This window comes from Anopheles cruzii, chromosome 2 (assembly GCF_943734635.1).
Source record: "Anopheles cruzii chromosome 2, idAnoCruzAS_RS32_06, whole genome shotgun sequence".
Classification (NCBI taxonomy): Eukaryota; Metazoa; Arthropoda; class Insecta; order Diptera; family Culicidae; genus Anopheles; species Anopheles cruzii.
In genome coordinates, this window is record NC_069144.1 from 23,975,935 (window position 1) to 23,990,139 (window position 14,205).

General features: G+C 46.1%; 1 protein-coding gene across 1 annotated transcript in view; it reads right to left on the reverse strand.

Moving 5' to 3' along the window:
- Positions 1 to 818: 818 nt before the first annotated feature.
- Positions 819 to 14,205, reverse strand: part of LOC128268966 (calcium-transporting ATPase type 2C member 1) — a 53,124-nt gene continuing 39,737 nt past the window's right edge. Inside the window, exons 2-9 of the mRNA XM_053006287.1 lie at positions 9,272 to 9,551; positions 9,055 to 9,211; positions 8,715 to 8,982; positions 8,399 to 8,636; positions 7,065 to 7,880; positions 3,711 to 4,026; positions 3,193 to 3,643; positions 819 to 3,126 (exon numbers count right to left, since the gene is read on the reverse strand). Coding sequence (XP_052862247.1) covers positions 2,881 to 3,126; positions 3,193 to 3,643; positions 3,711 to 4,026; positions 7,065 to 7,880; positions 8,399 to 8,636; positions 8,715 to 8,982; positions 9,055 to 9,211; positions 9,272 to 9,551 — 2,772 coding nt within the window. The 3' untranslated portion in view covers positions 819 to 2,880. The remainder of the gene's footprint in view (positions 3,127 to 3,192; positions 3,644 to 3,710; positions 4,027 to 7,064; positions 7,881 to 8,398; positions 8,637 to 8,714; positions 8,983 to 9,054; positions 9,212 to 9,271; positions 9,552 to 14,205) is intronic.

Sequence of the window (14,205 nt, forward strand, 5' to 3'; positions counted from 1 at the left end):
GATGGATGATACTCGATGGGTGCAATTTAGTGAGTGTTGTGCATGTTAAACAATGCATTTTATCGATCTCCAAGTGCGCTGGAGTGGGTGCCAAGCTAACATCTATCAAGCACGTATCAAAGTGTCACTAAATAACAAGCTGCACACTTTTCCTATGGTTTACGGTTTAACTCGGAACAGAAATGCATTTGAGTTGAAACACTGTTTGTCCACCGGCAGCCTTGTACACAAACGGCAACCAGCTTAACGTATTGTGTGTGTCTATTGCTTTCTAGTTTATCTTGTTCTTTGATTCTAATTTTATTATCTTCTGTTTTGAGCATCTTTTAGCTCTGCTAGAAATGTACTGACTGTGGTTCTGACGGCAATAAGTGCGGTACAGAAACTACACACACACGTTGCTAATTTTCTGCATCATAGTGTGGACCGTGTTTTTCCGTCCCCATGATGTTCTCCAAAACTGCGTTACACGTGCTCCCACTTCGTGCTAGAAGATTATGCGTTTCCAAAAAGACTATTCACTTTCGACTCTGCTGCTGCGCTCGATGGAGGATTCTGGTTGGTTGGCTGCTTGTTGCTCTACCCATCAACATCATTAGATTTCAACGACTTGGCTTGATCATACCTGCTGCTGGTCGTTTGTATCGACCAGCGTTATTCCTTAGATGACCACCGATTCCGATCAACTTCAATGCTCCCTTATCTGCACGTACCGTTTTGCATTACGTTCCCGAGAAACGAGCAAACGGGAGAGAGGTTTCCAGAGTAGAACAGAAAGAAATCATAACCAACTGAAAGCGCTAAACGTAAATTGCTTGCACAAGTGTAGGCAAATTAGTAAGAAGCACCATTTACACAATATCGCCCGCTTTCTCTTGGCATTCCATCATACAGCAAAAGCTAACGAGTGAACGACGAAAGCCCATACCTTCGCTACACCGCGTTATAATGTCCGAACTAGCTTTCCCTTGACTGGCCCCTTTACATTCCTCACTTATGCGCCTAACGAAGGTTGCCCGATTGTCTTTTTAGGTAACAGAACAGCTGCAAGCGTTACACAATAACACAGCGAATGGGTCGTCATAGGTAATACTTAGGGCTTTTGTGCGTAAAAGTCGCACCGTACGCTTACAACATTGTACAAACTATTTGCCCGGTACGACGTAAGTATCACAAAATCATTTTAAGTATTGAATGCGTTATTATATCCTATAATAGCCAGTGAATACAAGGAATGCACACGCCTCTGTGTCCCGCATTGGTGCTGCAACCGCAACGCTACTGTTCCCACCATCAATTCTCTATCCGTTCGTCCACCGTATTGTCGTTTACCTGTCCCACTGTGTGCCTGGCCACTGTCTTTCGTGGTTGCCCTCGTTCTTTACTTTCCGATACGTTTTATGCTAGGTATCATCCAATAATGCAGGCGAGTCATGTTTCTTTTTAAGCTTAGATCATAAGAGCATCAAAAATAGTCGACAGGAAAGCGTACTTCCAAAATCAAATAAAACAAATACCTGCTAGAGATACAAAAGAGCACAAAAATAAACAAAACAGAAACACAAAAAAAGGTTAAAACTGGTAGTATTTCTTTATGGAAGTTATACAAGTTGCACACCGTTGCATCGTCCGTTCGTCGGGTTGTCTCATTTTGTGTCTTTAAATACTTAAAATAATGCGTACCTAATAATACAAAGACGAAAATTTTTCTAAGCATCTTTTTTACAGTTTCTGTTTCAACTTAACATACATTGCCCCTTTCACATTAACTTGTGCTGCCGCCTCTTATTGTTACGCTACTCTGTTTTCAACTCAATGAAATCCAATGCTCTGAACGAGCAGAAACATTAATTAAACGTGTAAACGTGACAGTGGAGTTAAAAACTATCCCTGCTTTGAACTTAAGTTATAAATATAGCTATCCTTTTAAATGTCTCGTTAGATTTATAAGCATTCTTCCCAACGGTGCGGTACAAAATGCGTTTAGTCCCCGTTGTGGAAATCAGATCACTAGTCTTCGTCTAAGAATATAATATTTGAAAAACAGTAGCGGCAATCCGCCGCACCCCCTGTGTTCTGGTCCTTTCCATTGGAATATCAATTGTCTCTAGGAAGCAAGATTTGCGCGTGCAGCAAATAGATGCTCCACACGGATTGCACACAATTTTGCTGTGGAGTTTCTGGCGTGTGTTCCCATATTTCTTTAAAACGTTCCAATTGCGTGCATAAAAATGTGCCATCTGGTCGGTGCTGGTGGTGTCTGTACTCTCTCTCCATTCGTAGCTTTCAAATCGGTTCCGTGCCGGGTTTGCCAACCCGGCTTGTTCCAGCTGAGATCCACATGGTAGACGACAGCGTAATGGTTTTGTTCGATACGTTTTTCAGCATTCAGTTCAAAGTGTAGAATGCGATAATTTTGTGTTTGCATCGAGACTCTAGGCTTCCGGGTGGATTTATCGCGCACTTTCAAAGTATTTCGCACTAGCTGTCCCATTGCGTTAAATTTTGTTATCAATTTCATAATGCTCACAAGAGTTAAACCGCCTGCAGGTTCCGAAAGTGGTCGAAAAACGAAAAACACACACACACACACCCTCCAAGCCTGTACTGTCGCAAGCCGATACAGCCGTTGTTGTCGATCATCGTCAGTCGTCGTCGTCGTTTCAATGCTGCCCCCTTTTATAGGTTTGTTGTTTGTTCGGTGGAAGTTGGTATATCAGTGGCAACCGCAATCGCAACCGGTTGCAATTCAACCCCCTAGGGAGACCACCGGGGGTTGGCAAGTCTCTCACCCGCTCTCTCGGTTGGCGCTCGCTCGGTCGCAAAGTCCTCCCTCTAGTCCTTCTTGTGCAATCTTCCAGCATCTTTGGGAGCCGTTTGTCATACGAAGTCGAGCTCGGTGCGCTTGCGGTACATTCGCCGCTCCATGGTGCGCTCGAACCATTTCTTCAGCTCGGACACGATGAACACGCTGGACGTGAGCGATACCAGAAAGAGCAGATCCATCGCTGACAGGGCCTCCGTTTGGAAGACCATCTGCAGCGGCGGGAAGTAGATGACCAGCAGCTGGCCGAGCAGCGAGAAAGCCACCGCCAGCAAGAACATCCGATTCGTGAAGAGTCCAATCTGTGAAACAAACCCATCCAATGTGTTACGCGATTCGATTAAACCCCTCCGAAACCGGGATGCTACCTGAAAGACGCTTTTTGTTTGCGAACGGCAGCTGAGTGCGTTCCACATGTCGAACAGCACGAAGCAGGTGAAGGTCATGGTCGTGTCGCGGCTCGTCACACCCGTTCCGTCGGCCATTTCACGCTGGAACACCCAGAGCGTGCCGAGGATGATGATGCCGGCCGACAGCAGCACGTTGATGATCAGTGACTTCGAGATCATCGGTTGCTTCACGTTGCGCGGTTTCTGCTTCAGCACATCCTGGTCGACCGGTTCAACGCCGAGGGACTGGGCCGGCGGCCCGTCCATGATGATGTTAATCCACAGGATTTGCATTGCGTTCAGCGGATTCGAGATGCCCATCAGCGTAGACAGGGCGATCAGGGAGAGCGCCGCGATCGAGGTGCTCAGCTGAAAGCGCACAAAGTTTCGAATATTCCAGAAGATGCCCTTGCCCTCCTCGATGGCGGCACTGCAATAATCAAGGCGGTCGGGCGGTTAGGGTATTGCGTTAGCGCAGAAAAGGAAGAGCTGCTTACATGATGGTGTGAAAATCGTCGTCGACCAGGATCATATCCGCCGCTTCCTTGCACACATCCGTGCCATTCTTTCCCATCGCAATTCCGATATCGGCCCGCTTCAGTGCGACACCATCGTTGACACCATCGCCAGTCATACCAACGATGTGCCCGTTCTGCTGTAGCGCCTTCACGATGGCCAGCTTGTGCTTGGGTGTGACGCGATAGAACACGCTGATGGTGTTGATCATTTTCTCTAGCTGCATCTCGTTCATCTGGTCCATATCCTGCCCGGACAGGGCCTGCATGTGGACGATGTCCAGTCCGATTTTGGATGCTACCAAAGATACCGGGTGCAATTGGTTTAAGAATGTTGTTTGAGAGTTAGTGGTGAAATAACCGCCAACGGGCCCGGTTCGGACCGGTTTGGGCGTGAAATTACCCGATTTGGGTCTTCCGGTAAGACCAACCACGGGAGGACCCTATAAAAGAAGGCAGCAGTTCGACAGTCGCCATCATTTGTAGGTTAACCGTACATCGATAGACACACGATGAAACAAGTAAGTGTCTGCCGGAGGCTACCCTCTTCCCTTTCCCGGATGGCTTTAATTCACTTTCAACTTTTCCCGCAGTTCATTCTAGTTTGCACGCTGGCGTTGGCGCTGCACTCGGCTGTGGCCACGCACGACCTTACCATTAACGTGCCGGTGCCAGTGCCGGTGATCCAAAAGGTCCCCATCACGATACCAAAGTACGAGCACACCAAGGGCGAGATCGTTAAACACGTCCCGGAGGCGATCATCAAGAAGGTGCCGGTGGAGAAGCACGTCGAGGTGGAGAAGGAAGTCGAGGTGGTGAAGCATGTGCCGGTCACGAAGGAAGTAGTGGTCGAGCGGCCGGTGGAGGTGATCCGTGAGGTCCCCATCGAGAAAGTGGTCATCGACAAGGTGGAGGTGCCGTACGAGGTGATCAAGCACGTGGAGAAGATCAAACACGTGCCGGTCGAGAAGCACGTCGAGGTGATCAAAGAGGTGGAGGAGATCCGGGAGGTGCCGTACAAGCGGTTCGTCTTTATCAAGAAACCCTTCCCGGTGGCGTACCATGTGCCCGAGGAAGTTCTGGTTCCATACACGGTGCAGCCGGTTGAACCCGAGACGGTCGCAGAACCGGAACACGTACTCACTACGCTCAAGCAAAAGTTCGCTTCGCTGCCCAAGCCAACCGACTACCTGCCGGACCCCGTGGGGTTCATTAAGAAGTATGTGCATCAGTAGAACACGCACCGGCGAACGCGCCGGTTGGTAGAAATCAAATAAATTATATTTATTGTGTTAAAAAACTACGTCCTTTGGATATGTTTCGTTTTGAAGAGAAATGCAAATGCATTTAACGAATCAGAAATCTGTATCTTAAATTCAGCAGCAATGTATGACACTACGTTGTGTTGGGGATTAGGTCCGCCGAACTATTTTAACAAATTGATGTAAAAGATAACCGAATTGATAAATGATAACAACATACTCTACACCGTATTAAGTGTTCTGCTATATAAGTTTGTGTAATTCATAAATAGGTAGGTCCTATTTACAAGAGACCTATTTACTAGGTTGAATAATCCCAGTATGATCATCACAAACAACACGAAACAAGATTGCACGTAAACACTATAACAGGATTATAAAACTATTGCTCGGTATGTTTTACAAAACGGAATGTTTGAATGAACTTGTCCCAGAAATACACATAGTTTATGATACTGAATGATAATGTGTTTCCATAATGAACAGCAAGAGATGACCACTGAAACATTGTATGATAAGAAGGTAAAAACGACACACATGTGTAACATTTTAATTTTTTTTTTTAAGAAATGATCATCGTGTGTAAATTACCATGAAGACAGAAAATTATATTTTTATACCAACATAAAAAATACTTGAAACATTACTTCGATACAAACATCTCATAACACATCATTATTATGTGTACAAGAAATATTAACAAATGTTGAACTAATACAAATTTACGTTTGCAAAATAGAGTGTAAGTCATTGTGCAACCATACAAATCCAACAATAAACATAATAAAGAGTATCACATGATATCGTTGGCCAGACACATGACTCACAGCATGAAACGTGATGAATCATAATGATCAGTATTATTAGTCCAATTTGGTAAGATATACAAAAAATCTATAATTACTTTCTTTACATCATTCAAACTATAGTTTGCATATTGTAAATGTAGGGGTTTCGAAAATTAGCAAAATATATAACGCCGACCGCAAATTCCACAGCAGACGAAAGACAATACCGGAATTTGCAATCAGGTTTGATGACCCGTGAGTGTGGGACCCGGTTTGTCGCACTTTCGAAGCTTCTCGCTTTCCGGTTCCGACCGTTCCGTAACGTTCCATTAAGTAATTGTGAATCGAATTCCACAAACGCATTCCATAACGCCTGGTCTTGAAGCGGCCCCTTCCAGCACCATTCCTTCGCCGGTTTCCGGCGATCTGCTGTGTGGCAAAAGTATAAAAGCAGTTGCCGAAAAACAGCCCATCGCATTAGGAACTCGACTATCGTAAGGTAGTCGTCTTGAACACACAGGCTAGAAGTAGTTCAAATTCAAAATGAAACAGGTGCGTTGAGATGTCAAACTAACTAGAGGAAGCTCCGTGAATCTTTAACCAACAACTATCAAACATTCTTTTGACAGATTCTGCTACTGGCCACGGTGGCCCTGTTGAGTGTAGCCCAGACGAAGTTTGTCAAAGTGGAAGTGCCTGTGCGGGTCCCGGTGCCCGAAATACAGCACATCGAGAAGCGTGTGTCCACCGTGAAGGAAGTCAAGGTGCCGTACATCAAGGAGGTGCCGGAGGAGACGATCGTGACGCACGTTAAGGAGGTGCCGGTCGTGAAGGAGGTGCAGGTGGTGAACGAAGTCAAAGTTTACCGCGATGTGGAGGTTATCAAGGAGGTACCGGTTGAGAAGGTGATTCACCGGCGCGTCGAGGTGCCGGTCGAGGTGGTGCGCGAGGTGGAACTGATTCGCGAGGTCCCGGTCATCAAAGAAATCCAGCACGTGAAGGTGGTCAAGATTATCAAGGAGGTACCGGTGGAGGAGGTGATTGAGAAGGAGCTCCCCGTGGCGGAACCGTTCCCGGTGACGGTACCCATTCACGTGCCCGTCCCGGTAGTAGCACACGAGTTACATCTGACAAAGTTGAGCAAATTGCAGCATCTACAAAGTCTAACGAAGAACTTCCTAGGTTAACTGTGAAATCCTCCTATCGTCACTCCCGAGTGTCTTCCTTATTCCAGAAATCTCCTTTCGTGTCAATAAAAAAGACCCCTAACTTATTCTCAAACCTACCTATTGCCATAGCCGTTTCCTGTGAGTCTCCTGTAACCATCTTCACCAGCACGCCGCTCGAGCGAAGCATTTCGATCGATTCGCGCACCAGTGGTCTCGGGGGGTCCGTTATGCCGACCAGCCCGAGGTAGACAAGATCCTGGAACGATGAACCGCGGGCGATAGCCAGTACGCGCAGACCCTTGCGTCCGATTTCGTATGCCTCCTGCAAGAACTCGGCTTCGTTCTGTTTGTTCAGGGTGATAGCCTGACCACCGTACCAGAACTTGGTGCACTGCGGCAGCACCATCTCGATCGCGCCCTTCACGAAGTAGATCTCCTCCTTGGTGTTGGCATACTTCGGGACCGCCTTGACGGCCATCATTTTCTGTTCCGAGCTGAACGGATACTCCTGGATGCGCAGATAGTTGTCGGCGGCCGAGTACTGGCCGTTTTTCATGGCCGCCGCGAGCAGTGCACCTTCGGTCGGCTGGCCGAGCAGTGTATCGTTCTGTATGATTGCATTGTTGCAGACGACTCCTGCCTCCAGCAGCTGGCCAATGCTGGTCTTCGCATTGTCCATGCTGTTGCAGTCGCGAACGTGGATTTCGCCGTTGTCATTATACCCGGCACCGGTCACGTCCGCCATGTAGCCATCCGACGTGATGATGACCGTCACGGTCATTTCGTTCTTCGTGATCGTTCCGGTTTTGTCCGAGCAGATGACCGTTACACAGCCGAGCGTTTCCACTGTGGGCAGTTTTTTCACGATGCAGTGTCGCTTGGCCATTCGCATCACACCGAGGGCCAGCGTAACAGTGACGACGATCGGAAGACCTGGGAGAAGTAGACGTTAAAAAATGTTAACCAATTGCAATTCTAGTTGATAGTCTTCGTAAGACCCTTAATCGGAACTCTGATGGCTTGTGTAGCCTATGTGATCCTGTATATTGAAGGATATCGATGCATTCAAGACTGTGAATGATTAACATAGCGTTTCTGGCAATCATTCCGCTGTTTTCAATAAGTCATGACCAGAACCATCTGCAGTGGCTTCGCTCTGTTAGGTGCCATTTATCGTTAAACGACGTTTGCTTTTACCAAACATAAATGTCCTACAATTCTTCAATCGCATTTCCTCGCAACGAGCAATGGAAATGATGTACGGCCTCTAATCGAATCTGGAATGTCATAGAAACTGTCTAACGACCAGTTCAATTTTCTTTTCTCGGTTATGAAGTACCACTGGCTCAGACTACGGGAGAGGTAGCTGTCCGACGGGAACCCGAGTGCAATGAAGCCTTACGAAAAAGCATCTCATCCCTCAAGCGCCCAAGCATTAATGCCACACTCACCCTCGGGAATGGCGGCCACCGCCAAACTGACGCTGATGGTGAACATTTCGACGAGCGGCTTGGACTGGATCCAACCGAGCAGCATGATGGCGCCGATGATGCAGAAGGAATAGAAGCTCAGCTGAGCGCCCAGTATGTCCATCGATTTTTGCATCGGCGTCTTCGGTGCTTCCTCGGCCTGCATCATCTTGAAGACTTCGCCGAACTCACTGTTTTCCGCCGTACTAACTACGATACCCTGGAGTAATACCACAAAAAAGGGAAGGTTCAATGAAACGCTCCTTCCGTGCCAATTGAAGGCGCACGATGGGCTTACCTTTCCATTACCGCACCTAACTAGCGTTCCCATGAAGGCAATATTCTTCATGCTGGCATGATTTTTGGTGTTGTTGCCATTCAGCACCACCTCCGTGCTTTTGCGGGCCGGTTCCGTTTCGCCGGTGAAGCTCGACTCATCGATCGACAGATCGAACGCCTCGAAAACGCGAATGTCGGCCGGCACGCGGTCCCCTACGTTCAGATACACGATGTCACCCGGGACGAGATTCCTGGCCAGAAACGTTTCTAACCGTCCTTCCCGCAAGCTTCAAAGAGAAGGAGAGAGATGGGGTTTTCGTGAGCGTACATTAGGTTAATCCGGGGGGACCACTTCTTACCAGTGACACTCCGGTGGCACCAGCTTCTTTAGCTCTTCCAGACTTTTCTCAGATCGGTACTCTTGGATGAATGCCACCGTCACAACGATGATGATCGCGATCGTAATGCTGATCGCATCGTCGAACTGTCTCATGCACGCACTCACGACGGCGGAGCCTAATTGTTGAAAGCAGGATTAGTGGGATTTCGATATCACAGCTTTCGCGGTTCGCTTACCCAGTAGCAGCAGGATGAGAGGGTTTTTGAACTGCTGCACATACTTCATCCACGGTGGTTCATCATCCAGCGCGTTCAGCTCGTTGTAGCCGACGATCTTGGAACGGCTATTGGCTTCAGACCATCGCAGGCCGGCTCTCACATCGACCTGGAGCCGGGCCGCCACCTCCTGGGCCGAGTAGGCCGATGATTCGGCCGTCGACAGTAGCATCTCCTTTTCGGGGTCCGTTTCGTTTTCCGTTACCCCGCCAGTATCTACGGCACCACCACCGCCGCCACTCTGTATGTGTTGAAAACAAAAAGATGAAAGTTTCACATTATAATGAGGTGGAGAAGTTTTTCCAGAAGCTGAACGGTGCTTGTTGGAAAGAAACAAACCAACGGAGAGTGCAGGCCGACCGAACACTATTAAAGGTCAGTAATACCGGTACTATACACATAGTTAGGATTGTTAAATAAAGCAACCATACTCAATATTTATTAGCATTGGCTATAGCCATTTCAGGAACTTTATTCAAGTGTTTTGCCAGCGCAGCCCTCAAACAATTAGGTGGGAAAGCTATTGGCTATTGGTATTCATTTTCAACTAGTTTTGAGCAGTTTCACGATTAGGAAGTGCATTCGAAAGTCGTGCAAATGCGAAAAAGCGTCTCTGAAGAGCCCATTAATTTAAACTTGTCAGAAAAATTGGAAAACACATTGCCAATACGATGAAATGAGAGACTAACTAAACCTCTAATTTGAAATTTGTTTGGTGAAGTAATATAAAAAAACCAAAACCAACTGCTCGAAATTGCTCGAATGAATGGATTCAAATTGCAAGGACTACTCAGTTATCACCAAAGTCCTTTTGTGTCGCCCACATGTGCTCTCGTCGGCAGCCTTCGACTGATGATGAGAGGCTTACGTCCTTCGTGAACGTAAATTACGGCCCCCATTCATCCAGGCACGCAAACAATAACATCCTCGAATTCAGCCCGCCGTCAAGTGCATGCATCGCCAGCGTCTCTTGCCCTCACAATGGACGCATTGCTCCCGTTCAAGTAGCAGATTTCCGGTGCGCGTTGGCGAAATAACCTGACGGTGATGGTGATGATGATGTTCGGTGGCGGCTCGCTACACATGAAAGGGCCGCAACAAATCAGGATCTTTAGTAGAGGCAGCGCTACAGGGAGAGAGGGCGCCGTAAAGCGTTCCTAATCTTCCCGTCTTGCTGCCCCATTCATCGGTCAATGAGTTAGCGTAGTTGGTATCCTGGGCGTTGGTATTTTGAAAGTGAACTGATATTAATTATTATCGTTTGAAAAGCACTAAAACAAAGCGAGTGAGAAAAATTACTTATATTTTGTTTTATTGAACTGTTCGTGAGTTAATAATATATTATATCGATAATTAAATTTCGATCGTCAGTGAAAACAACGGGCACATGTTTGAAAAGGCTACTTACCACCCGATCCTTCAAGACAGTTTCAACCAGCGCAACCATAAGAGTGAAGTCCTTATTTAATTGATTTACGTGTAGTACTTGATGGATTTGAAACAGTAGCAATTACCATTTCAGTAACAGTAAAATGCCACGTTTGCCATTCAAATCAATCCTTCAAAATGACTTATCGTGGTATTCACCAATTTATACGTTTTTACGGGGGCCTCCTTACGCGAACAAATAATTGCCTTCCGACTGGTAGAGGATGCTTGTTCCTGAACATTCAATTTATTACTCCTGGGACACCGGCAAGCAACAGGACCAAAGTTTCACCCCGGGGCCAGACTTTTTAATCTACTTCGCTTCGGATTTTCAATTGGCCAACGTTGTTGTTACGGAGCCAATTACGGAGCCAGAAATGTGAACCGTAAAACTTTGGTCCCGTACCGTTCAGTCCGCAGAGATCCCGTGGCCTTGTTCCGTGGCCAGATCCGGAAGGGGGCAAACAACCTGCAGCTGGAGTAAGTTAGTTGCTGCTTAGCGGTAAACAGGGACTCTTGTAAGTCTACTTAATGCACTTGATTTACTGTCCCAACTACGGACGCTAATTTTAACATCTTTTGGGAACCCAAACTATGCTCGGGGCGGGGCACATTGAAACCATAATGTTTGCGTTTGGTTACGTCGAAGCAAAGAGATTGGAAGCCTTCGTCTTTCTTCTCTTGGCGCCCCCTTGAGTGACATGATAGTTGAGTTATCTTTTTGAAAAAGAATATTTTGCATAAGTCTCAAATTCAAGTTTAGTGACAGTCTCAATTCGTGTGAGGGATGAGGATGTCAGCAAAACTTTTGCACATGAATGTTACGCTCCGCAACGATAACGACGAAATATTGAACCTTCTTCTTTGCTGATATTTTTTCGATGCGTCACGGAAATGGAGTTTTACATACGTCAACGAAGGAGTCGCATTTTCTGCACCATGTGAAACGATCAGCTCCATAAGGGGACAAGTAGCATAGAAAGTGTTCGATAAGGTTGCCTGGTTTTTTGCCTTCTTCTCTGCATTTGTGCACCAGCGTTTCGTTACCTGTCATCGTTTATGTTACGATGTAATGTGGCACTATTACTCTTACTTTTTGCCAACCCTTCTGGCTGTTAGTTCGCAATATAAAGGCGCCCGAAGCACCATACACGCCAACCGCAATATTCGTTCGTGTTCGTTCATAATAGATCATTTTGGTAAAAGGATGTGTTACGAAGCGATAGAAAAGCATGTGATAGTTAGTTAAATAGTTAAAGTTACGGGTAATAGTTATAGTAAAACCGGTCTTAAAGTTCAAGCAACCTACCAACATTATTGAACAGCATCGCTTGTTACCACAAGATATTTGGGAGTCAAACTTAAGACCCCATTAAAAATGGGGAAAACATTTCTTATGAAACTATCTACAAATAGTTCAGTGAAAGAAAAGTCAGTAATCAAGTGATATTGAGCAAGTTGGACAGTCAGCAACGAAAAAGAGAACCCAAAAGGGCTACAACCTCGACGAACGAGCATCACGGTGAACGGCAACTTCAAGATTTCTGACTCGCAAAATTGTATTCACTTTCGTCCGCGAAGCGATGCAGACTCTCGTTCGTGTCAACTTCAACCCTCGTGAGTTCGTGCAATACGGAACGTATGTTTCAGGGTCGGTTGTGTGCTCGAGTTCCAAGTCCCAAGAAACACACAAATTAGGTCCCCTTTGTCGTCGTCGGTCACCATCATTAGAAGTTATAATTTACCGGTACGCGGTACCTTTAACTAATGATGGCGAAAACGATGAAGAACGTCACTGTTCGCTGGCTTAATAACATGAACCCAATTCGTCGGGCCGGAGGCAAAGGAAACGAGATAAATGGTCGCTAATTATTGGCCACGTCGGAAGGATGATGGCTGACGAATGGCGCTCGAGAGTTTGGTCTCACGAACAGCTGGTGAAATATTAGGAATATAAGGAAAATGGTAAGGCAATTTTTCCAATGCTTCAGACAGTCAATTAGAGTTTGGTCTCGGTGGTTTCAGTTCAATGTTTGTGCGTATTTTGTAATACACATCAAAGCAGCGTAACATTATTTCGGATTAATATCAGCAAAAAATGAAGTACAGGCTCAAACAATGAGTTAAAAAGTTAATAGATGGTTTGCTTGAGGAACAAATAACGTGTGGCAATAACCAATGGCAATATTGATTGACTTGAGAACATATAACATAGTTGACATAAAGACATAATAGTGGAACTCTTTTCCTTTCATCGGTCACGAATGGTAGCAGCGAGCAATGAAAACTTATTTCATTGATTGCAAAAAAGTTTGAGATCATTCGAGAACCAGCGCAATACTGTAACTAACCCTTAGCCTCGCTCGGCTGATTATTCCAGTGCCGTACCGTAACACCACTTGACGCTTACGGTGCGAAACTTAGCACAATCCAACCCGGACCCGGCAAAACAAATCATCTGCTCTCCTTTCCCAGAGTCGGTCAAAGAGGAAGTTTTTATCCCCCGAGAGGGCGGCTTTTCCTAGCTACGATACGATTTAATTTGCATATTTTGCCACACTCAGCAGTGAGAGCGTGGTCGTTATGAAATTTTCATCCATCAGCCCTAATGCCAATCGATTCCCATGGCGTGCAGGTACCACGGCGTCCACAACTTCCATCCTCGGGCTGTTGCAGCTCCGCGGGGGATATCAGTGATTTTTACGTCCTCCGGTCCGAGGAGATTTGCCCGCGCTCGTGACGCAGCATGTAACAGCACCAGTAACCGGCGAGTGAGTGGGCAAACAAAAATGTGACGCCTTTACAGCGGCAGCAGCCAGTTCGTACTTTGCATCTGAAAAGCCCTTAGCCGCCTTTTCATTTCTCCGACGTCAATGGTTTTCACATCCTCCAGGGAGGGCCGCAGCCACCACGCGGAACCGGGCACCAGGCGCCTCCATCGCTGAAGGCAACGGGATTCGCAAGCTGGTTGTCGGGAGGTGATAGAACCAATCTGGGGATTAGTGCGCTATTATTGTTTTGTTTGAGTTATGTGCACAACTTTGGACACTTTGGGCGCAATGTGACTGCTTTTTCAATGACAACTTTTCGATGTGGATCGCAAATCGCAAATTTCTGCCAGGAACGTGTTATGGCGGACACAACGTACAATAATGCTGATAAAATAATGAAAAAGACCAAATTTACGTAAGACGTATAAAAAGCTTGAAAAACGTGAACAATGAAATGAATATCAATAAAGTTTCAATATGTTTTATTAAACTAAAAGACTACTTATCGTTCTAAATTAACAAGTAATCTTTAAATAAGCACATAACAAGTAACATTCAACTAAGCACGTAAAGTTATCAAGTATTGCTGACAAAGGTTTTTAAGAGTTTCAAAAGAAAGAGGCCCAACGGTAAACGTTTCAAGGAAATTAAATAATAACAAATTAAATAATGTACAGATATTCTCCAAAAGGACCA